Below are 24,510 nucleotides of genomic sequence, written 5' to 3' on the forward strand. Positions count from 1 at the left end.
TTCTCTTTCTGTCTGTTCTCAGCACTTAGCCCCTTCTTACTATCTCTTCTCTTTCTAATTTAGAATCCAGCCTTTGCAGCCACTGTATCTCCTCCCCTCACTCTCCATTTTCTTTTCTTTCCACTTTCAAATCACAGATATCCTTTACTTGCTTCATTGTCATTCCACACCCATCCCTATTAACGTGGAGTTGTTCCACTATTCTTCTTATCTTTTCCTAGATTTATCTAGGAGAATCCAGAACTTTATAAATGGCTGTCTCATGGACAGAGAGTTTAGAATGCTTTACTTTATAGAGCATCCAAGGTGAGCAAAGTTCCGTAATGCACATAAGCTCACAGTCCCTTAAAGTAGGTGTTCTAGGGTTTAATGCCACTTGCTGCCTCGTGAGCGCTTAACCAACACGCCAGGCACCGCGATGCGTATTACAGATATATTCTTTCAAGTCAGTCTTTTGCAACCACTCTATGGAGAGTAGGTATCATAACTATTTTATGGATGAAGACATTAAGGCCAGAGGCCTGTGATCACTCAAACAGTAAGTGATAGAGCTCTGATTCACTCAGACTCAATCTGAATCTGATTCTGATTCAGGCCAGTCAGATTCCAAAGCCCAGGGGTTCTTGGTCACCATGCTATACTGCTGTACCGGTCAGGATAAGCTGTGTTATGCTGCACTTACAGACGGGCAGCTCCAAAATCTCAGGGTCTTACACAGCAACCATTTATTTCTTGTTCTTGCTGCACATCCAGTGTGGATCTGCTACTTTAGTTGCTTAAGAACCAAGGATGATGGAGGCTTTGTCTCAGTACTTGTTTCTTCTTCTGCTGCTTAACTGGCTAGAGTTACTCCCATGGTTGCATTGAACTTAAAACTCAAGTGGGGAAAGCAGTGCAAACTCATCAGGTGCTTGGGAGGAGAAGAGAACTATAATATTTAGCTACAGCCCCAGTGATTTTTTTTCCTGCTTTATTGAGATATAGTTGACATATAGCATTGTGTAAGTTTAAGCCCTAATGGTTTAATACTGCTGTCTTGATCACTAACTTTTAAAGAATCTTTATATAACTCAAATTGTTACTAATATATGAAACTTTCTATCAGTGTAGTAGTTTTATGATTGCAGCATGTCTGTATACTGATCAGTCATCTATGGCAAAGGTCCCCAGCCCCTGGGCGGCAGACCGGAATTGGGCCGCACGGCAGGAGGTGAGTGGTGGGCAAGTGAGCGAAGCTTCATCTGCGGCTCCCCACCGCTCCCCACCACTCCCCACCGCTCCGCATCGCTCCCCACCTCTCCCCATCACTCCCCACCTCTCCCCACCGCTCACCACCGCTCCGCATCGCTCCCCACTGCTCCCCACCGCTCCCCACTGCTCCCCATTGCTCCCCACTGCTCCCCACCGCTCCCCACCGTTCCCCATTGCTCCCCATTGCTCCCCACTGCTCCCCGTCGCTCCCCATCGCTCACGGTCCCGCCTGAACCACTCTCCCCACCGCCCTCGTGGAAAAAATTGTCTTCCACGAAACTGGTCCCTGGTGCCAAAAAGGTTGGGGACCACTGGTCTGTGGTATTGCCAGTAATCAGTAGCAAAGCAATTTAGTGTTCCAAACTTGTTTTAAAGTTTTACTTACTAAAATAACAGAAGAAGCTTTTAATCACTGATGCTGCAGATCCAACCCTGAGAATTGTGATAAGCCCTCAGAATAATGGAAAGATCCATATTCCATTACTGTAGCTGTTCGGAATGTTCTCTCATCCCCTCATGCGTCCTGCATAGACTGCATCCCAGTGTGTTGTGGATTCTGCCTGCAGGGAACTAGGTAGGCAAGGGCTCAGCTTTGTAACACAGAGTTTTAGAGGGAGACAGTTAAAAAGCAGGATGACAAGCAAGATAATTTCAGACAGTGAAGAGTGCTGTGAAGACAGTGAAATAAGGTAATGTGATAAAGAATGATGGGTGGAGAGGTTCTCTGGATTACATGGTCAGGGAAGGCTGTTCTGAAGAAGTGATTAATAACAGAACAGAGACTCAAGACATAACTAAGAACCAGATATATGAAGATCTGGGGAAAGAAATTCTAGGCAGAGTGAACAAACAGTGAGTGCAAAGGCTCTGAGGTGAGAATGAGCTTACTGGTTCAAGGAACGGAGTGCAGGCCAGGGGCTGGAGCGTGACGAGCATCAGGGGCTCTGGACAGGATGAAGTTGGTATGAGGGATGAGGGCCAGATTTATAGGGCCTTTAGGGCCATGAGAAGAAGTTTATCTTTTTTTTTTTTTTTTTGAGGTACGCGGGCGTCTCACTGCTGTGGCCTCTCCCGCCGCGGAGCACAGGCTCCAGACTTGCAGGCCCAGCGGCCATGGCTCACGGGCCCAGCCGCTCCGTGGCATGTGGGATCCTCCCGGACCGGGGCACGAACCCGTGTCCCCTGCACCGGCAGGCGGGCTCCCAACCACTGCGCCACCAGGGAAGCCCAAGAAGTTTATCTTTTATTCTTCTAAATGCAATGGGAAGCCACTGGACAGAGACATCATCTGATTTCCACTTGTTAGAATATCGTTCTTCCTGTGCTGCAGGGACTGGATTGTTAGGGGCAAGAATGTAATACTATGTTTGTTCACTATTAACACCATATTCGAGGACAGTTTCTTTAGTTGGAAGCTTAATAGACCTGCCAGCTTTTTGAAGGAGGGTACTTTTGAAAGTGTTTTCAGAACTATTTGACTGCTGTTCTTTTGCAGAGATGCTGTATAAGATTTTCTTGTTCTGTGTCCCCATCTGCTTGTTGTTAATTGCAGTCGTACTCATTCCTTAACCAAATACAATTTAATGCTATTTTAGGAAACTGAAGCTTGTTTGATTTTTTTCCTCCATTGTTTGCCCCCAGAATAGTAACTAAGAGTATTGTTTGCCAGTCTAAACAAAGAAGAATTTGAGTGTTTTAATACTCTCTGATTCTTGGATGTCTTTTGCTGGTGACAACAAGTGCTATGGTGATTAGTATTAGTCTGTTGTAGCAGGGATATGTATCTTAGTGTGAATATACAATGTTGTGTTCTTAATATTAAGGGATGTTGAATCTGATCTCTCCTGTCACCCACTGCTGTTGCTCCCCAGTGTTGGTTTTGATCAAATCGATATTTAAGAAACGAGGAGCTTTAATTAAATAGGTTAAAACTGATGTAGTAATTTATGATCAGTCTTTGGATGAAGTGTATAAAAGGAGTTACTGATATAAATTTAAATGAAATACCAGTAAAGCTTGCTTATTCTCATATTTAAAAAAATAAAGATATTAGGGACTTCCCTGGTGGCGCAGTGGTTAAGAATCCGCCTGCCAATGCAGGGGACATGGGTTCAAGCCCTGGTCCAGGAAGATCCCACATGCTGCGGAGCATCTAAGCCCGTGTGCCACAACTACTGAGCCTGTGCTCTAGATCCCGCGAGCCACAACTACTGAGCCCACGTGCCATAACTACTGAAACCCACGCGCCTAGAGCCTGTGCTCCGCAACAAGAGAAGCCCGCGCACCGCAATGAAGAGTAGTCCCTGCTCGCCACAACTAGAGGAAGCCCACGCACAGCAACAAAGACCTAACGCAGCCAAAAATAAATGAAATAAAATAATTAAAAAAAAAAAAGAGGGAGTCTATTTAGCATCTTGAAAAAAAATAAAAATAAAGACATTAGTATGTGTTGCCTGTGTAAGATGGTACATGCAGCCTTATGTAATAGCAGCCAGTGCCAGGGTGCTGCTACATATTAAACGCAGTGACTGTTTATTTGAGAGCGTGAAGAGAGGGGTGTAGGGAGGAAGTGGAGCAGGCGGGGTCCAGAACACACGTGCCTGGAGCAGAGCGGATGGGGTCAGAGAGGCGTTGGGTCAGGCCTGTGGTCATTGTGAGGACCAGAGCGGACTTTGCTCAGGGAGATGGGACACCTTTGGGGGCTTTTGAGCAAAGTAATGCTTGACTTGGGTTAAAGAAAAATCTTGAGAAAAATTTTTTTCTATGGCATTGGTATTTTTGTTCTTTATTTTCTCAGGGCATTAACGTCTCATTTTAGCACGATTTAAAGCGGAGGGAATAGGATTCATTTACTTATTTTACTTTAAAAATCAACTTTGAGGTATAATTTATGTGTAATGAAATACAGTCGTTCGAAGTGTTGAGTTTTGACAAATGTCTACACTCATGTAACTACCATCACTGTCAAGATATAGGACATTTCCATCACCCTCAAAAGTTCCTTCTTGCTGTTCTGCAGTTAGTCCTCCCCCGAGCCCCTACCCCAGGCAACCACTGATCTGCTCTCTGTCCCTATGGTTTGGTTTTTCCCATTCTAGGATTTCAGGTAAATGGAATCATATAGTATGTGCTCCTTTGTGTTTATCTCCTTTTGGTCAGCGTATGTTTTTGAGAGTCATCCATTTGTTGTGCATATTAGTGGTTTATTCCTTTTACAGGAAATATTTTATGGGAGACCATCTGACCATCTAGATAAACCTGTTCATAATCATATTTCTAAAGATTTGGTGAAACTGTGGGATGGCTACTATCTTTCGTTTTAGGTATCTCCCCTGCTTTTTTTCTAATCCTAAAAATATATATGGTATAAAAAGTCAAAAGCACTTTTGCTGTTCTAGCATATTATTAATATAGAATTATATTTTTTGTAGGTAACTATGAATACAGATTTGACACTAAAGACATTTTTAAAAAAGCCTTCCAACTAAGGTGATTCCAATCTGTTGTTATTACTTAAACCTCAACTAGTGAGTGTATAGTTTAGGAAACTAATGCATTGAATAATGATGGCCCTTAAATCTCATTTTGAATCATGTATTTTACTAGGTAAATTAGCCATTTTTATAAAATCCAGGACATTGTCTTTCCGAATGAAAATATTAGATTATTTCTGAAATTTGAAAAAAGAAATTAGTAACTTGAATAGCATTTCCTTACATAACTGTGGAAGGAACTGTGGCAGAAGTCTTACATTTTTTGTTGTTCTGATATTAATGCTTTGGTAGAGAAGGTTCGAGGGTTGTTTAGCTCTGCCTCACCTTTGGTGTCTTGTGACTCACATTCCCCTCCAGCTGTGTAAACTTGGGCAAGTCACTTGCCTTCTTGGTATTTGTTTCTCACCTGTTAAATAGGGATAATAGCGGTGCCCATTCCATGCGATTGTGGGCAAGAATAAATGAGCAATAAATGTAAAGCGCTAAGACTAGTGCCCGGCACGTAGGGAACGCTGTGAGCATCGTTATTACCACCTTCAGCCAGTAACCAAGTCGCGATTCTGCCCCGTAAATACCTTCTAATCACTGTTACTGCTTGAGTACAGACCGAGACATTCCTTGTTTACTAAACCTCCTAGTTCATCATCTCACCAACAGTCTGTCTCTCCTCATGGTATCGTTCTCCACGTGCCTTGAAGTACTATATATATAGAGCATAAAGCTGACCGTACAGGAAGCCAGGAAAGTGGACAATCCTGCATTGTTTGGAATGTCTTCATGGAGGAACTGGGATGTGAACTTGACCTGGAAGGATGTAGAGGATATTGACTGGTCAGAGGAATTGAGGGTCAGAAGCACCAGTGGTCTGGGTCATTGTAGGTTGTGAGAGCCCCAGAGGAGTAAGAGGACCTAGGCTGGTGAGGGCAGGAAGAGCCAGAGGGTTGTGTCTGTAGGGGCCAGGAAGGAACTTTGAAGAGTAAAATGGGGAGTTTTCTTCCAATAGAATTGTTTTTTTTTTTTTTTTTTAAATCTGTGGGTATAGCAAACAAACTATCTGACTTGAAAGGCTGTAGGTCCACAGTTTGCTGCTTTGGATGAAGGTGGTTTGAGAAGTTGCAACTCAGTCTTGCCAGTAACAGACTCACTGGGAGGCAACAGAAAGCTCCTTTTCCTGCTCAGCCCCCACTCCATTCCCACCCTGCATCAGAACCTTCTGGACAAGGGGCACGGGTATGTCAGGGTGAGAAAGCTCTCAGGTACCTCATTTTCTTTGCTTCCCTTGAACTGTGAAAGTTTCTAAAACCAGTAGAGGAACTACAGGACTTTATTTAGAATGTTTTTAGAAGAGCTTTGAACCAGATGCTTTATAGGTTGACTAATAGAGAAGGCAGAGCGTTCGGAGAAGTTGAATATGGAATAGACTAGAAGCCAGAAGACTATGTCACATCTCGTCACTCCCCTGCCCCAAACCCTGCAGCGCCCCACCGCTCTCCAAAGGCCGTCTGGTCTCTGTACCTTGGTCGTGAAGGTTCTGCAGGATCTGGTGGCAACTGCCTCTGCTTTCTCCCTGGCTCACTCTGACCTGGCCGCAGTGGCCTCTTTTTGTTCCTGAACTTGCCAAGCCCTTTGGTCTCCTCAGGACGTTTCTTTGGAAGGCTCAGGCCTTCACACATGGCTCATTCTCATCTTTCAAGTCCAAGTCTCTGTGTCATTCTCAGTGTCATTCTCTGGGATGCTCTTGCTCCCCCCCCAGCTACCCTAACTAAAGCAGTAGGCTGTGGGCCGCAGGTGGGCAGGACCCCCTGCCCTCCTTGTTGCTTTCCTAGGTTCCTAGGGTAGCGCTGTGGTGGCACGTGGGACAGAGACTGGGCGTTTGTTGGATGGGTGGGATTGCTGGGCTGTTCCAGCGTTAAAGGAGGGCGGCGGTGGGCCCTGGAGGGAAGGGATCAGACACAGCAGATTTTGAAACCTCACCAGCAGCGTTTGACTGTTGACCTCTCTCCCTTCCTTGAACCTTTTCCTGGCCTTTCTGGTACCTCACTGCCTCTGGGCTGTCTTCTTCTAGGCCTCCTCTGCTGCTTTCACTCTGAGATAGTGGTGTCCTGAGGGCTCGTCCTCACTCTTCTCTTGCTCTCCAATCTCATCCACTCCCCTGGACTCTGTTACCAGTCGAGCCATATCCACTTACAGCCGTCTGTGCGCCTGGACCTCTTGACATTGATTGCCAGACACTTGTTTATTTGACTGTTCACTGCGACCACTGCTCTGAGCTACGCATCCTGTGCTGGGCTCCGGGGGCAGGGCGAGTGAAACAGACCTGCCCTGTGTGTCTGAGACCTCGGCTTTGCCTCTGGTGGAGAGGCCATCAAACAGGCCAACCCATCAGTGCGTCAGGGTGCAGCGTGCAGTGAGAGGCGAGAGCGTGGGAAGCTGGCCTGATGGGGACCCTTGCCCGGTAGGACACTGGAGACAGGCTTCCTCTGGGTGGGGCAGGGGCCTGGAGCACCGACACACACTGGCTCCCTTAGGAGTCCTCAGGCCTTGATGGGGTCGCAGTCCCACCATCTGGGGCTTAAAGCAAAGGGTAGGAACTCTGTTCTCCTTGTCCATCCTTGCAGGACCCCTGACGGGCATCGACGATAAGTTGTTGCCTTTAATATTTTGAAGCCACTTAACTCAGTTTGTTCTAGTCTGTTTTACTTGTTCTCCTTTGGTGATTAGCAGTGAAACCTTAAAAAAACCGAACAAACCCTTGTGCCTATAGGGGAGCACCCCCTCCAGTTGTGCTCAGGAAGCTTGGCATGGGGGGAGGCACAAATATGTGGGTCCAGCCTCTTCCCTCGCATCACCACACTCTCCTGTTCTCTGCCTCTCAGTCCGGAGATGGGAGGTACCGGAAGGTCAGGGGTGGTCTTCCTCAGTCCAGCCATTCTCAAGCTTTTTGTTCACGTGGATTATGTATTTGGATATTTACCATGAAATTGAAACAAATTTTAAAACTTTGGGGGTGGAATAATTATAGATACACAGGAAATTGCAAAAGTAGTAGAGTCCTGTACGGTCCTCTGCACTCACCTTCCCCGGATGGTAACGTCTAGTACGATATCAGTACCACGGAATCCACTTGGTACAGTGATGTTAGTCAGACTACAGCCCTTATTCATGACTCAGAAAAGTTAAAGCACAAGATTAAACAATCACACATTCCATTAGCCAGTGGCATGATGACATCAGCACATGTCAGAGCCTCCAGAAAACTCCCCTGTACACATCTGAGAGTGAAAAAGCCAGATAACGTCTTATTATTATTATAAAAATGGCTCTGACCTTGTGGACCCTCGAAAGGGACTTCCCAGGCACCACCGGATTATAGTGCGCGACCCCACTGGTTTAGTAGTTTAAATGTGGACTCCTGTCTGTTAAATTCCTGTCTGGAATTTACCTGGGCTCCACTATTTTATGTAATTTGGGAAAGTTACTCGACAGGGCTACTCTAAGACTTGGTATTTGGGATTCCTGCTCCTGAAGCATGACTGTCTGGGTTTGAATCCTACCTCTGCCACTTACTAGCTGGGAGTATAGGCAGGTTTCAGCTTCATCTGTAAAATGGGGTTATAAAAGAACCCACAACCAGCATGATAGTGTAAAGATTAAATGAGGTGCTGTAGAAAGAGCTTGGAATAGTGTCTGATTAGTATCCTGAATACTCCATCAGCGTTAGCTCTGATTATGGTGAGGATTCGGTGAGGTGATGTGCAGAAAGTGCTTGTTAGCACAGAGCCTGGCCCAGAGGAAGGTGTGAGAGTCATGTTCCCTGAGCTCCCCATTATCCAGCATGCGAAGGTCATCCTCGGCCAGAGGAAGAGTATTGCAGGAAAGCATAGAAGGACCTTTAAGAGGCTCCACAGCAAGGTCAAAACTGGAGATTCCAAATACCCGTAAGGTTTCTTGTGTTAGGAAGCAGAATAAGAGTTCCTCTGCTGGGGAGCCTCTTGAGAAGGGGGCCTGGGGCAGCTGTATTAACCGTAGTATCTTCACCACCAGCACATGCCAGCCCGGAGCAGGCACTTGGGAAGTGTTTGTTAGTGATTGAATGATGGACAACTTGTGGCCATTAGTTGGGGGAGAGAGGGGATATTGACTTTCTTTAACTTTGAGGTAGGAAGTTGGAGACATGGAATTAAGGAGGTCAATTAACAGTTAATAACTAACTTACTAACTTAAACTTACTATGTTAAATTTAATACATACCAATCCAGATCAGTTCACTGATACTTGTTTCATTAAGTAGGGAATTAAAGAGTTCTTACGTTTTCTATTATATAACAGGAAAGTAGAGAAGCCCTCGTAGCTTCCCCCGTGCTTATCACAGTGGTCAGTGTCAGAAACCCTTGAAATGGAAATGTGCCTTTATTCTGGGACAGCAGGGGTGGGGTGCTGGGAGGCCGTTGGCCCCTCTGGAAAGAGGAGCAGCCAGGGTTCCTTCCTGGAGTGTGCAGCCTGGCCTCCGGCTGCTTACCTTCTACCCCTCTCATTCTGTGTGGTTCACGGTTCTCCAATGGCATCACCCCCCGCCCCCCCGCCACACACACACACAGCGCTGGCCGCTCTTCTCTTCTCCGCTCTGCCGTGGACATATTGGTCTAGTTGCCTGTCTGTTCTCTGAACACACCACACTTATTCCTAACTCAGCAAGGTCCTTTCCTGACCTGTTTATCCTGCATATTGTCACAAGATTCCCTTCCTACTTCTAGAGAGGTCTTCCTTAAGCCCTCTGTCTAAAATAGCACCCTGCCCCTTCTCCCAACACTGTGTCCCCTTCTTGTGCTTGATTTCTCTTCAGAGCATCAATAAGTACCAAGCACTGTCTGTCTTCTTCACTAGAGTAATAACATTGTTAAGGCATATGTGATGCTTAAAACATTGCCTGGCCCACAGAAGGGACTCAGAAATCTTTTAACTAGACGTTACAGTTTCTTTTAGACAAAATCAACCTAACAAGTATTCCCAGGATTGTGATTCTTTAGTGTAAGCACCAAGATGACTCTGTTTAGAGTGTGGTATTACCTCTAATACTATCTGTCTACCTATCTAATACTATATATATATATATATATATGTATGGTATTAGATGTATATCTATCTATATATATATATATAAAAAAGTGATTATGTGTGTGTGTGTATGTATATGAAAGAGATCCCAGTTTATGAGTGTGTTGGGAAGAGAAATTTTCTTTTAAATATTCTTTTGTTCCAAAGGTTTACTTGTAAACTGGTTGCTTGGAATTGAGAGCATATCACATTTTCTAAAAAAGGATCCTTACATTGACCCAGAAATACCTACCTCGAATTCAAGAAATTCAGGCACTCATAGAGAAAATGCTTTCAGATAGACGACTCTGCTATTTAATTTTTTCCTAGCTTTCTTTTTTCTAAAAAAGGTTTAAGTTAACTTGCAAGAATCATTTATTCATTCAAGTACTTAAATGACAACAAACATTTCAAGTCTGTTGCTGAGCACTGGGAATGCAACATGGAGTAAGGTGGACACAATCTGTCTTCCCTGCAGTCTGACGGGGGAGGTGCATTAAACACATAATGATACAAGTAATTATTTAAAATTGTGGTAAGAGCTATGAAGGAAAAATAGGGAAGGGGGGGAGAGGGTGGTTCTGTTTAGGCAAGCCGTCCTACCGTCTTCTACTTCTGATTCCCTGAAGATGTTCCATGCAGTTTGCAGCCACAGCCACTGCAGTGGCGTTTGCAACAGCCGGAGAGGTGAGAGGAAGGCCCTGGAGCTGGCCAGTGTCTGGACTGAGGTCCTCCGGTTTCAGTTGAGTCCCTTTGGAGTGTCAAGGGTATGGAAATAAACAGGAAAAAAAGCTTTCCTCTACTAACTGAAGGAGCCCAAATTAAAAATAATGGTTTTGCTGAAAGCAAGTAAATACATGTGTGGGGACTTTCCTTATTTCCTTTTCCTGTGGCACCTCTGCTGAGGTCCTTTATATTCACAGGTGTCTCAGAAATTTTAATATCCATGATCTTCAACTTATCCTCAAGTTACAAATTTCCTGTGGGAATGACCAGTCCTGCCTTAGGTGCCATCTCCTGTTGACATTTCTGGGGAAGTTTGGAGGTTTTAGGACAGAGATTCTCAGATTATATTCCAGCAGAATCTTTTCTTTTTTGAAATCTTTGCTTTATTGAGGTATAATTGACAAATAAAATTGTAAGATGTCTAAAGTGTGTGTACATCGTGGTGGTTTGATATACCTATACGTTGTGAAAGAATTCCTACCATCTACTTAATTCACATACCCATCACCTTGCATATTTATCTTTTTCTTTTTTTTGGTGAGAACATTTAAGTTCTACTGTCTTAGCAATTTTCAGTTCTGTAATACATGCTGTCAACCATAGTCACCATGTTTTATATTAGGGCCTCATACCCGATCCAGCAGAATTTTAACATACCCAAATACCACAGTAGTTACGGGCTCGGGCTCTGGGGAGAGACAGACGGAGTCTCAAATCCTGTCCTTGAGCAGCCTGGACCACTTCCCTAAGCCTCAGTTTCCTCCTCTGTGTGTGTGGTGAGGGAGAGGGGAGCTGGGAGGGGGCATTGACAGTGCCTGCCTCTTGGGCTGTTTGGAGTAAGCTTGCACACAAGAGGGTTAGCACAGTGCCTTGCACTGAGGCCTGAGGAAGTTCCCGGTACACATTAAGTCATTAATATTATTGTAATACTGCCTGGAAGTATCAGTTTGAGTTGGCTGACGCACTGTCTTTTCAGAGCTTCTGGGGAGGCTAAGTGGTGTCAAAACCTTTAAAATCTTCGCCTGGGTCCCATCTGAGAAAGGGGAAGAAAATTCCCACTGACTGTGCTAACTGGCCATGTGCTAATAGGACTCATCACTGCGGCTAGTACTTGTTAATATTGTGTAATTTATCCAAGTTAAAAATAATTATTATGTAGCCTAGGATAGCAACTACCAATTTAACACCTTTTCCCTCTTTGGAAAAATTTATTCACGTTTCCGAAATTCCAGTTTATACGTGAAAATTTTTAGAATGAGGGCACTGTATTTAGAAGTGAGAAATTTGTGTGCTAAATTTATTCACGCTTTAGCTAATGAAAAATACCATAAGACCATTTTCTGGGCCAGTTTTGATATTCCCATGTCTGGGAAGGCGTTGAACTTGTGCTTGGTGATACTGTCAGGACCAAGGCATAAATCAAGCAGGGTGGAAGTATTTGTGCTTCTGGAGTGTATGCACCGTCACCTTTGCCCTGTCCAGGGAATGAACCCTGGTGCCTCGATGCCCACTTTTGCACATTTCAACTCAGAATAGCACAGTAGACCCTCCTAGTGACATGCTTGTTGCGGCGGGATTTATTTCTCTCGAAGCAGCCTATTGATATGTTTTTTTAAAAACTGAAATGCTAGGAGTACAGAAATTTGGATGATATTCTTTCCTTGGCACAAAACATTCTTAATAACTACAAGATCTTCATTGTTCTGGGAAAATTAATCTTTTTAGCTTGGAGTTTGCTTTTTCCCTATGTCGGTTTCTTTGAAAGTCCTTGAGAAATGTTTCCCTCTGCAGTGAAATAAAAAACATTCAGACTACAAAACCCATCCTTCTTGGCGGGGTCACGATCTGCACATCAGTTCTTCAGGGTATATGTGGTGCCAGTTAATGGCCACTTGATTTTCCTTTAATTTGAAAGTTATCTTTAGACTAACAGTCATGTTCTATGAGTTGGCTCAAATCTCCCCTTTCCGTTACCTTACATACATCTATCTAATAGTAATCTTATTTCTTAAGAATTTTGGCATATACTTAGTAATTTCTAAATTCTCTCTTTCTTAGAGACTTTGTGATATTGTGGGGACTTTGCTGTTTAGTTACTTGGTATACAGTCGTATAGTATACCGTTTCCTGGAAAGGTCTCACTTCCATGGAGGGCCCAGAATAAACTGTAGTGTTCTTGCTGGGAATCCTCAAGCCCGTCAAGGGGTTGTTGCTGGAGGGATGAAAGCATGGATGGGATGGGGGTCCGATTGGCTGGCACGGCCTTTACAGCATGTGCCAACAGTGTTCATTTAAGTAGGGAGTGCTGGTTTTTATTTTTTTAATGTCCTTAAATGCTGATGGTAGCCTATGACTTAAAAGTAAGCTTGAGCTGTATTTTGCTGCCAGATTCTGTGGGAGTTTAAAACAATATGGTGCCAGAGATTTACATGTTTTTAAAATGGCCACAGGTGGCTGGAACAAAATAGATTAACACAGACATGCTTGAAGGTTACAGTGGTTTCCTTTGGAGACTCACAGACAACCATCAAAGCCACTTCTCAAACGCTTGACATCATCATCTTGGTCTGGCTTGCCAGCTTCGGGTTTCAGTTACATTTTTGCTTATTTGCTTATTGGGCCAGAAAAAAATCAAAAAGGAGCTGGGTTTTCTTCCTTCTGCTGTTATCCTTCTGCTTCTTCACTTGCAGAACGCTGAGCCTGTGGCAGCCGCCGAGACCCTGGCCGAGGTACCTGAACATGTGCTTCGAGGCCTTCCAGAGGAAGTGAGGCTTTTCCCATCTGCTGTTGACAAGACTCGGGTTGGTGAGCACTGGGGTCAGAGAAGGAGAGGGAAGGGAGGGCAGGCTGTGGCGAGGCTTCCTCTGGGGCTTCTCAGGTAGGGAGCTCACTCTAAAAGCAACACATCTGTACTCTGACTCAGAAGATTATGTTTTCCAGTTAAGAATCCAGGGTGGACATAGATTATAAAATTAAACCAGAAGCACACCTTCACCCATCCACCATCCTCGGTGATTCAGCCTGAGCAGCCCCCTTCCTCCGTGTCTCCCCGGGGCTCTTCTTCCCGTAGGATGGATTGCTCCCTCCTCTGATTTCACTGTGATTTGAGTGTGATTATGCTGTTATATTTATTTCATTATTTTGTATTTGTTTTCACATCTGTCCCTTTCACTGATTGTGAGTGCCTTCATTTCTTATTTAGCTTATGTCTCCAGTACCTGACGCTCAGTAGATATTTTAGTGAATGATGACATGAGTGTATTCCAGTGCTTCTGGCTGGAATTTCTTGTTGAATACAGCCAAGCTTTTTTTGTATTTAGTCTTGTTTTTGTGTCCTAATCTTTAGACAGAAGGCTAAGGAAATAAGTTATAAAAATTAGTCAAAGTACAGTCTTGGAATATATCATGTTTCTGTCCTGTTTTCTGTTTTTAAAAATGTACTTCTGATATTCCAGTTTATGTGTGTATGTGTATGAATAAATTTTTAATAAATGCTTTTCCTAATTCTCATTGAAAAGTATTCAGTGAGTAATTTGAGCATTTATATTGTGTTATTCATGAAAGTAGTTGATTTTATATCTCCACTAATTACTTATTAGCTGGGATAACAAATGGGATTCATAGCAGACTTATAGGCAGTGGAATTAGTTCATCGTAGCTGGGCAGGACTGGCTGAGACCACAGCCTCCGTCTGTAGGTGAGGTACCTGAGGCCAGAAGGTGACGGAACCTGTTCACAGTAAGAGTCACCCTGGCGCTGGTTCCCTTGACTCCAGGGCATCTCCTGCTATTTTCCCCACTGCTTCTGCATCTTGCTTGTTTGCCTTGTGGTCAGTGTGGAGAAAATAGAAGTATCCCTGAGAATACCACAAAGCAGCATAAATCTGAGTTGCCTGAAACTCTGAAAAGTGAGTTGTTCAAGTTTTCAGGAAACACAGAGAGGAGAGCGTTTTCCACATTGAGCAAACAAACTTCAAAAATATTTATTCGAAACTATGTTTCTAACCCTTTATAAAAGCAACTTATGTTCATTGGGGACAACTTGAAATCTGTAGAAAAGCAGAAAGAAGAACTTAAAATTTATTTGTAGTTTTGCTACATTCCAATATTTTTTTCCCTTTTAATTGTTGTGATTTTGCTCTTCTCCAAGTGTTTGTGATTATGCTGTCTGGGTAGTTTTACATGTAAAAATTAAAAACAAGCAAATATAAAATAATCTGTCCTACTTATAAAACAGTATAGGTTCTTTGCAGGCTATTAGGAAAATACGGAAGAACATAAAGAAGAAAAATAAATATCCCCATTGAATACTTGATTTAATTTGATCTTGCGTGATCTCGATTAATTTAACATTGTCTTGCTTTTAGGCTGTCTAGCCTTTTAAGTATTTTGTGAAACCGAATTGCTTTTAATGCTTTAGTCTTTAAAATAACCACAATACATTATGAAAATATTGGTTTTATTTTCTAGGTGTCTGGGCCACTAAGCCAATTTTAAAAGGCAAAAAGTTTGGGCCATTTGTTGGTGATAAGAAAAAAAGATCTCAGGTTAAGAATAATGTGTACATGTGGGAGGTAAGAAATAATTCTGGTCCTTTGTTTATCAGAGTTCTGTACATTTTTTAGGATATTCTGTTCTCTTAGGATTTGACATTCTGAAATTAAAATAATCATCTTAATGTGTTCTTTAAAATCAAGAATATTTTTGTTAGAGAGAAAATGTGTTTCCTTAGATACAGACTGATTTTACGTTTGTATTTTGAAAGTGCTTGGCTGTCCTCAACAATAAATGTCAGATCTACTTTTTATTTGCCTTGTTCAGGACTTTGCAGCCAGGACTTTGGTCTGCCACTTTACAGGCTTGCAGACAGATACCATAAAAGACACTCCAAGGTGGCCGCAAATACAGCGTTGTTAGGGTCTTCTCCATATTTTAGAAGCTAATCTCTGTGTTGCTGGAACATTCAGAGTTGGACATATTTAGCACATGGTATATTTATATAGTGCTTTGGACTTTTAGAAAGGCTTTCATTCTGTTCATTTCACGTTCTCACAACAGTCCTAGAAGAGAGGGAGTGTTCGCACACTCCGTACTCAGGGAAGCCATCCAGAGCAGAGGGAGCAACTTCTCCTTGTGGGGCCCACGTGTCGAGAGTGTTGTCAGTGCAGAACCAGAACCCACGTCTCCTGCCTGGCAATGCGGCGGTTAAAAATGTTTCATTGGCTTGCCTGGGTTCACATCCCACCTTTGTAACTTTGGGCAGGGCACTTAACCTCTGGGCCCTAAAACCCTCAATTTAAAAGTGGGGAGAATAAAAAATAATCTCATTAAGAAAGCTGTAAAGATAAAATATCTTGTTATTGTTTGCCGGAGAGTTGCATGTGAATTCAGCATTTCTGTTGAACTTAATTCAGATCAGGTGCCCACGGGAAGCTCCTCATGTTCTTGTAGAACTCAATGGTGTGACTCCTTTTTAAAGCAAGTGAAATTTTTTGATGGTAAGGAAAAGCATTTCTTTCAGATTGTCTTAGATTGAATCACATCTGTTTCATATGTAAACATATAAAAGTCTAAAAATAAGATACGCCTAGGAAATGTCCGGACACTTTCCATCAAGAAGTTCGGTGGCATTTGTCCGTTGGAGGTGTGTTGCTATTTTCCTCAGTGCTACGAACAGTGTTTCTTGCCTTGAAAATTCTGACGGTTTCTCTAAGTAATTTTGAGAGTTTCTTTGAATCCCTTATAATAAATCTAGTGACAGTTAACCCAAGGGGACTTAGGAAATGACCATTTACCAAGGGAGTGATTACTTTGTGTTATTTCACAACTTTTGAGTGAAAAGAGTGCTGTATTTGTAGAAAAACTGCCCAACCAAAAAAAAAATTACTCAAGATAATGCCTGAACACTTAAAATTGTCTTGACCACAAAATTATCTTCCAAAATAAACAGCATTTTTAATTTTAGAAGTTTCCCAAGTGAAACCAACAAATATGCTCTACCAGGTTAGCGTTAATCCTAGTTAGGATATGTCAGGGAACCAGGAAATGCTTACTCTAGTTCTGTGTGTAGCTAAGGTTGAACAAATGTCAGTAATAGTAAACCTAAGTTTATGGTACCTGTTTTACTCGACATAACAATTTGATATTGTTGGGCATATTGTATAAATTACTAACAGTGCCTTTTGTAAATCAAGCTTCATTTGTATTGAAATTCATACAGAGTATGAATTCATAGTAGCTTGGTGAAAATTATAATTTGGAGCCATTATGTGTTAGAGATTCGATTTTTCCTATAAACTTGTTAGCATCCCACTGTTAATTTAAGATGCTTCTACTTATATACTGCCACAGTTTGGGAATCCTTATGACGTTGCCGATTCTTGTTAGTCAGGTTTAAACATTTAGTTCTTATCAAGGCTGGCTTTTCCTCCCTGCAATTAAAAAAAAAAAAATCTGGCTGTCATTCAGATAGTTTCAACTCTGAGGTATATAGTCCGTGCAGAAACCTTTAAGCCTTTTGCTGTGTTAAAATAAAAGTAGATATATATGACATACACATGTGGAGGTATGTATTTGGCAAAGTATAGGAAGTGTAAATTATAATGTACATATTTCTTATAAAGAAGAAAATAAAAATCCAGGTAAAATTTAGTGTTTCCCCATTAACTTACTCCAACCTTGGTCTTATCTTCAGAGTTGCAACAGAACGCCCCCAATTAATGTAACAGAAACGGCTTATCATTAAAATCTCATCTTGGCATTTGTTCTTCCCATTAAAGCCCCTTAAGGCCAGTTTATCTTTTAGCAGCCTGGTCTTTTGCCTCAGCTAAAACTCCATTTTAAAGCTAATCTGAGAGAAAGTGTTAAATTGCTTTTCTTGAGCCCTTTATTATCTAACGCAGTCTCAAGTCCTCTTAAGTTTTCACTGAAAGCATTCTATTAAATCAGAAATAACGAGAGAAACAGTAGAGTATCCTCAGGGTGAATGCACAAAACAGTCAGGTTCTGGAAAGAGGAGAGCACTCTTTGGTCAGTTCCTGGTGGGGAATTGCTGGCAGGCTAAAGGCTGGACTTTATGTAATACTTCTCTCAACTACCCCCCTCCCCCCGAAAAAACCCAAAAAAACCAAAACGCGCACACACGCAGTGAGCAACGTGCAGTATTCTAAAGCCACTTCTGGTAAAAGCCTTTCACAGTCACTTCCGTGGGGCTTAAATTGCTTCTGATGAACAGAACTTTTGAATTGTTTGCATGTTTTAATAAGTCCTTTTTTAAAAAAATTAGTCTTTATTTTTTAGAGAGTTTAATGTTCATAGGAAAATTGAGCAGAAAGTACAAAGAGTTTTGAAATCTCCCCCATGAGCCCTATACACACAACTTCCTCACTATCCACATTTCTACCAGAGTGGGACATTTGTTACAACGACACACCATTATCACCCAGAGTCCATGGTTTATATTATGGTCCACTTTTGGTGTCGTACCTTCTAATAAGTCCTTTTTAAATTATAAAGGTAATACATGCTCAACTGTAAAATAATATAAACAATACAGAAAACTATAAACAAGAAAGTAAAAATCACCAGTGAACATCATGGTGTGCATTCTTTTAGTTCTGCTTCTCTGTCCTGTTTTTTTTTTTCTCTCACACACACTGGTACGTATACAAACACCATATATAGACATTTCATACAGTTGAGATCAAACAGTATATGTATGCAATTTTGTAACGTGCTTTTTTCTCTTAATATGTTATGGATGTGTCCATGTCAAATGCTTATCTACATCATTATTTCTTATATAGTACCTAGAATTCCATTGTATCCTTCCACTGTTCAACCAGTGGACATTTAAGTAGCTTTAATCTTTTCATGATATTAACAATTCTTCGGGAGGGAAGGATTGGGAGTTTGGGATTAGCAGATGCTAGTATAGGATGGATCAACAACAAGGTCCTACTGTAAAGCACAGGGAACTATATTCAATATCCTGTGATAAACCATAAGAGAAAAGAATATGAAAAAGAATACATAGATACGTATAACTGAGTCACTTTGCTGTACAGCAGAAAACACAGCATTGTAAATCAACTAGACTCCAATAAAACTAAAAAAACAAACAGTTCTTCAAAGTATGAAACTCACTGTATATACATTTTTGTTCACTTGTCTGGTTATCTTCTTAAGATAAATTCCTAGAAGTGTAATTGCTAAGTCAAAAGTTATGTACATTTTAACTTCTGGTAAATTTTCCTAACAGGCCTCCAAACGGATTGTACTAATTTACATAGCTACCAAGAGTAAATATTCCTTCCTATTCTTTTTTTGTTTTTTGGCCGTGCCAGACGGCATGTGGGATTTTAGTTCCCCGACCAGAGATTGAACCTGTGCCCCCTTCAGTGGAAGCGTGGAGTCCTAACCACTGGACTCCCGGGGAAGTCCCTTCCTAGCTCTTTAAAACCAGTACTGTTAATGTTTTTAATAGTTTCTTCCCCCCATTCTTATAGATGAAAACTGATAGTTCACTGCTTCCATTTGCATGTTATTCATTTAGGCAACAAATTTTGAGTCGGGTGGATGGAGGGAAGAAGTAGAATTGCATTTCAGCTAAAATTGATAGAGAAATTATTTCTCTATAATGAGAAGACTTTAATTTTTTCAGAAGTGAAAACAAACTTTTTATCATTCACACTGTTACGATCAGATATTAACAAGTACATTTCATAATCTTTGCTATCTCAACTCTTCTAATTTCAAATTATTTCTAATTTAAAAATGGAGGCAAGAAGATATGAGACTAGAGAAGTCAACCAGCTGATTCTACAGAACCTTTTTTCAGAAAGTACCACTCAGCTCTTACTGCTCCTTTCCAGCCTCTAAACCATGCCTAGTATGCTAGCAAAAGACCTAGATCACTAGGGAAATCCAACCTGCCACCTGTTTTTTTACAGTCCGAGAGCTAAGAATGGATTTTACGTTTTTAAGTAATTTCAAACAAAGATCAAATGTTTTGTGACATATGAAAATTATATGAAACTTAAACTTCAGTTCATTAATAAAGTTTTGTTGGAACTCAACATTCATTTGTTTACATATTACCTGTGGCTGCTTTTGCCCTGCAGTGGCCAAGTTGAGCAGTTGTGACAGAGACCATATGGCTTGTAAAACTGAAAATATTTTCTGGCCCTTTACAGAAAGTTTGCTGAGCCCTGGTCTCTGTGTGTGAAAAAGAGAAGCAGTGGGAGTGAGGTCATGTCTGGGGTCTTAGGTTTACTGTGAAGCTGTGTGGTTAATAGGAGTGCAAAGATTTGGAACTTGGTACTTAAAAGTGGGCTAGCCATAGATTTCATTGTCATAGAAACTGCTATACCAATCATATTCTTTCAGGAACTTCAGGAGGGTGAGGACGTTGAAGTGCAGAGAATTAAGCGACCTTTTTGAATGAGTTAACTTGTGCTTAGATTGGCAGCTTGGTATGGTGCAAGAAAAAAATTGTCTTTGAGAGTTTATTTACTTATTTAACCCCTCTTTGTGAATAAGCTCTTACCACGTGCTGGGCACTTTCCTCAATTCTGGAGCGCTGAGCTTGGCATATAACATTTGTGGTATTGTATAGACTACTGACAATGCCCCATGGGGATTTTTGTTTGTGGAATAAAAGAATACTAGAAACACCCTAAATCTTTCCACAGATGAGAAATCTGAGATGAGTGCAGGTGACCTGCTTAATGTCTGAAACGGTCGGTTTTGGAGTTAGGTCTAGAGCCCAGATTTCTTGGTTGCCTATTCAGTGCTCTTCCCACCAACAGAGCCTAGAGATTATTACTCTTTTTTGTGTTGTGGACCCTTTTGAAAATCTCCCCGGAAAATATACAAATGCACATATATACACAACATTTTTTATGTGATTTCTAGGGTTATATGGAATTTTTAAACATCCGTCATCCAGAGTTAGAATTTCTGATTTAACAATGAGTTATTTCATTCATCCTGTGGAGGTTGATTGGGGGCCTACTTTGAACCTGTCAACATTTATTGAGCATCTGTTGTTGTGCGGGTTTCCAGAAATATTTGTGTGGTCGTAGGTATGAAACTTACTCAGAGTAGTTTCAAATGAGGGTCAAGGGTCAGGCAGTGTGGGGTTTTGGTAATGATGGCTCTGGGACTGGGCTTTGCAGGTTTGAGAGGCCCAGCTGTTTAGTTTTCAAATTTGTATTTTAGAATCACCTATAGGTTGGCTTATGGTAGTAAAATGTGCTACCACCTATTAGATTTTTTATTTCCCTTATTCTAGAATCTTCAGAATATTTCAGATACAGTGATGCCTTTGAATAGCTCTTAAAAGAAGCCCTGGTTTTCTAAAGCAATCTGAAGAGTGAAGTGGTTGATACCAAAGATCCATTTTTGTCTATAGCCCTTGGAAAGTTACTTCTGTAGGGTGGTGTCTTATGGTCCTTAACAAGCCCTCTGGGCGTCTAATTCTGGCGCTCAAAAACAAATGGAATGTGAACAGACCAAGAAGGTGTAGTGTTTCCTAGGTAGCAGTGTTAATACAATTCTTTATAACTTATAAAGACATAATTTTCGTTAAATGTTTTCCTTGAAATGCTCTTATTCCAAAAGGTTATCCTTTTTTTTTTTTTCCTTTATCCTTACTTTTAAATGAGGATAACAAGCTCCTCATAGATTTGTTTGGCTACAAATGAGATCATATATATGAAAATACTTGACATGGATGACTCTGGCTAAGTAAATATTAGTTGAACCTGAGCATCAAAGAGAAACTCTTGAATGATCATGTAGAGGATAAAGACACTTTTTTTAAAAAAATGGTTGCATATTTAAAGATTACTGATCTTTATTTTTTGCTTAGAATTTCATTCTCTTCTAATGTCAGAGTATGGGCTGTAATTTGAACCAAGAAGTTAGAGTACTGTGTGGGGGGAAGTCCTGGAATCGACTTCTGAATGCACACTGAGTTATTATTTACTTATGGAAATGCATTGGGAGGTAAATGCCATGCAAGTTGGGCTAGTGGAGATGTGAACCTCCTGTCTCCCCTTTACTCCTTTTGTCAGTCTGAACACATGGAAATATAATTAGATGTTGTCTGTCTTCCAGGGACAGACAGGGAAAGTGGAAAATGATCATAATGTTGGAAATTCAACAAGCTAGATCCCCAGAGAAAAGAGATGAAAAGGGACCTCAGACAATATGACAAACCAGAGCCACTGGAATGGAGCTTGGACCTCCAGGAGAGGTTTCTGTGTCCATCAACAGTGTGTTAGAGCTCTAGGCTACATACAGGTGGAGGGGCAAGTCCAGAGAACAGCCAGCGGAAGGCTTTACTTCTGTAGACTCTAACTGTGGCGGGACTGGTTTGGATGAGTAAAACACTTACCTCAGAGTGAGGAGGTGCTCTGCCTTAATTCCTGGGAGTGATTTCTGTCAAAGAAGGTTGGTTACTGCAAGTTGAGAGTGGGTAAGGACCTCAGGCAAACAGTTGAGGGTTGGAATGATGATACATTCATGTTAATTGAATGAGGATTTTTTTTTTTAATTTGCAAATTTGAATTAATGCATGTATATTATAACAAGTAAATGATCAGTTAAAACCCTCACCCCCAACCCATGAGGTAATAATAACTATGTTTAACAGTTTGGTTCTTTACAGACCTTTCTCTGTCTGTCATGAGGGTATAATTTTGAATGTGCTTTTAAATTGGAGTGTGTGCTAAAATGTGAATTTAGATTATTTTTAGGGCTTTTGAAATGATTGGATTAAATTGAATTGAAATTGGGTGGTGTGAAAATTACATTCTGTTTGACAGTGAGTTAATACCTAGTCTTTGTTTAGTGGTAGGGGCGGAAAGGAGGTTAGGCCTGGATGACCCAGGGGAGGTTAAGGATGGGAGGAGGGGGTTGGAAAGAGAGAAAAATAGAAATGGAGCAGTAAATGCGGGAACCAGGTTTGAATCCTGGCTGTGACTCTCAGTGACTTCAGAGTTCTAGTAAAATTATCATCTTTCCCTAGTGTCCTCATGTGTAAAAGGGACTTAATAATATTTCATAGGGTTCTTGTAAAGGTTAAATAAAATAACACGTAGAGCATCTAGCCCAGTGCTTGGCATAGAGGTGCTTCCCTTCCTTCAATTCTTTCTCTCCAAGTAGGGAATTTCCATTTGAAAGTTAACTTGTAAAAATTTTTTTATAATGGTACATAATCAGGTACCCTTGCTTTGTTAAAAGGGACTGTTTATAGAGGAAAAATTATTAATTATATGGAAGTATTTCTCCTTGGGATCAAGTCAGCTGAGTATTTCTTAGTCATTATCAAGATTTGGAAATAGACTTGTTATGTATCATTGTTGAGTTTGAGCTGGGCTGGGAGTTTTACCTGCCTTTGCATTGTCTCTGCCCGAAAGGAAGGGATTCTAATTCTCCCTGTCCTTCCACTACCCGAGCCTCGTGGTGTTATGGTACATGTGCAGTCTAGTACTTTGTACTTACATTAAGCAAAATTCTGTCACATTTTAAAAGATAGGTTCTTTGTGTCAGTCACTGAAGTTAATTCTGATTGGAAACCAAAGTTTGACCAACTGAGGTAGGAATTGTATGAAAACACATTTTCATCCCAGTTCCTAATTACAAGGTTTGACTCTCAATAAAAGTGAGAAAGCTACATATATATTTTTTTAAATAAATTTGTTTATTTATATATTTATTTTTGGCTGTATTGGGTCTTCGTTTCTGTACGAGGGCTTTCTCTAGTTGTGGCAAGCGGGGGCCACTCTTCATCGCGATGCGCGGGCCTCTCACTGTCGCGGCCTCTCTTGTTGGGGAGCACAGGCTCCAGACGCGCAGGCTCAGTAGTTGTGGCTCACGGGCCCAGTTGCTCCGCGGCATGTGGGATCTTCCCAGACCATGGCTCGAACCCGTATCCCCTGCATCGGCAGGCAGACTCTCAACCACTGCGCCACCGGGGAAGCCCAAAGCTACATATTTTTTAAAAACTTTGTATGTGTGATGATGATGATGGGAAGAGGATGGGGGGTGTGAGCCTAGCATTCAGCAGATCTTGGCTGCCTTCCTTCAGACTTGGGTTTTCATTCATTCTCCCCACCCTCTTCCCCTTTTTTACTTAGAGATTATACTAAATCAGTGGAGGAAAGGTAGAAAATTCAGGTGAGCAGAAGAAAATAAAAATTATGAATAAATCCCACTTCTCCGAGAAAACCATTATTAACATAGTCACGTATTTAAGTTTCAGATTATTTTTCTCTTCATATATTAATATGTTTAAAACAAAAATGGTATCATCTGAGCCATACTTTGTATAAATGGCTTTATTCAGTCATCAGTGCATTACGACTTTTATACTGATAAGTATATTTCCACAACTTCTGGTTATCTTTGTTTTCTCCTAATTATAGAGATAATGTGTATTTACTGAAAAAATTCTTAAGGAATACAAAGATAACAGAAGATACAGGTTTCCACGTGAGTCAGTCATTCACACACAGTACTTGTTAAGGTCTGCTTAGTATTCCACTGTATGCCTGGATTGTCATACTGAACTAATCTGTGGTGGTCTCCATTTAGCAATGAATTAGAAACAGTCTGTAGTAAACCACGCTGCTGTGAACATCTTCGTACATACATCATGGTATGATTGCCCGGTCATCTCATGAGAATAAATTCCTACAAGTGTATATGCTGGTTAAAGTGTGTGTACATTTTAAAGTTCTTTGGTCAGTATTTCTTAATTCCATCCAGAAAAAATTAAACCAGTTTATTCTCTGATTAGCGTTTTGGGGGAATGTCTGCTTTCTAATGCTGTTTTTTGGGGGTTTTTTTTCCCTTTAAGAAACAATTTTTACCAGTTTGACAGGTAAAAACATTACTTAATTTGGAGTTATTTTTGATTATTAGGTAAATTTAATTTT

General features: G+C 41.3%; 1 protein-coding gene across 5 annotated transcripts in view; it reads left to right on the top strand.

Annotated features, from left to right (window-relative positions):
- Positions 1-24,510, top strand: part of PRDM2 (PR/SET domain 2) — a 118,678-nt gene that overhangs the window by 17,374 nt on the left and 76,794 nt on the right. For all 5 annotated transcript variants that reach the window (XM_079945365.1, XM_079945367.1, XM_079945364.1 and 2 more), the window contains 2 exons: positions 13,256-13,370; positions 15,035-15,138. In XM_079945365.1, coding sequence (XP_079801491.1) covers positions 13,256-13,370; positions 15,035-15,138 — 219 coding nt within the window. The remainder of the gene's footprint in view (positions 1-13,255; positions 13,371-15,034; positions 15,139-24,510) is intronic.

The sequence above is a fragment of the Stenella coeruleoalba genome (assembly GCF_951394435.1).
Source record: "Stenella coeruleoalba genome assembly, chromosome: 1".
NCBI lineage: Eukaryota > Metazoa > Chordata > Mammalia > Artiodactyla > Delphinidae > Stenella > Stenella coeruleoalba.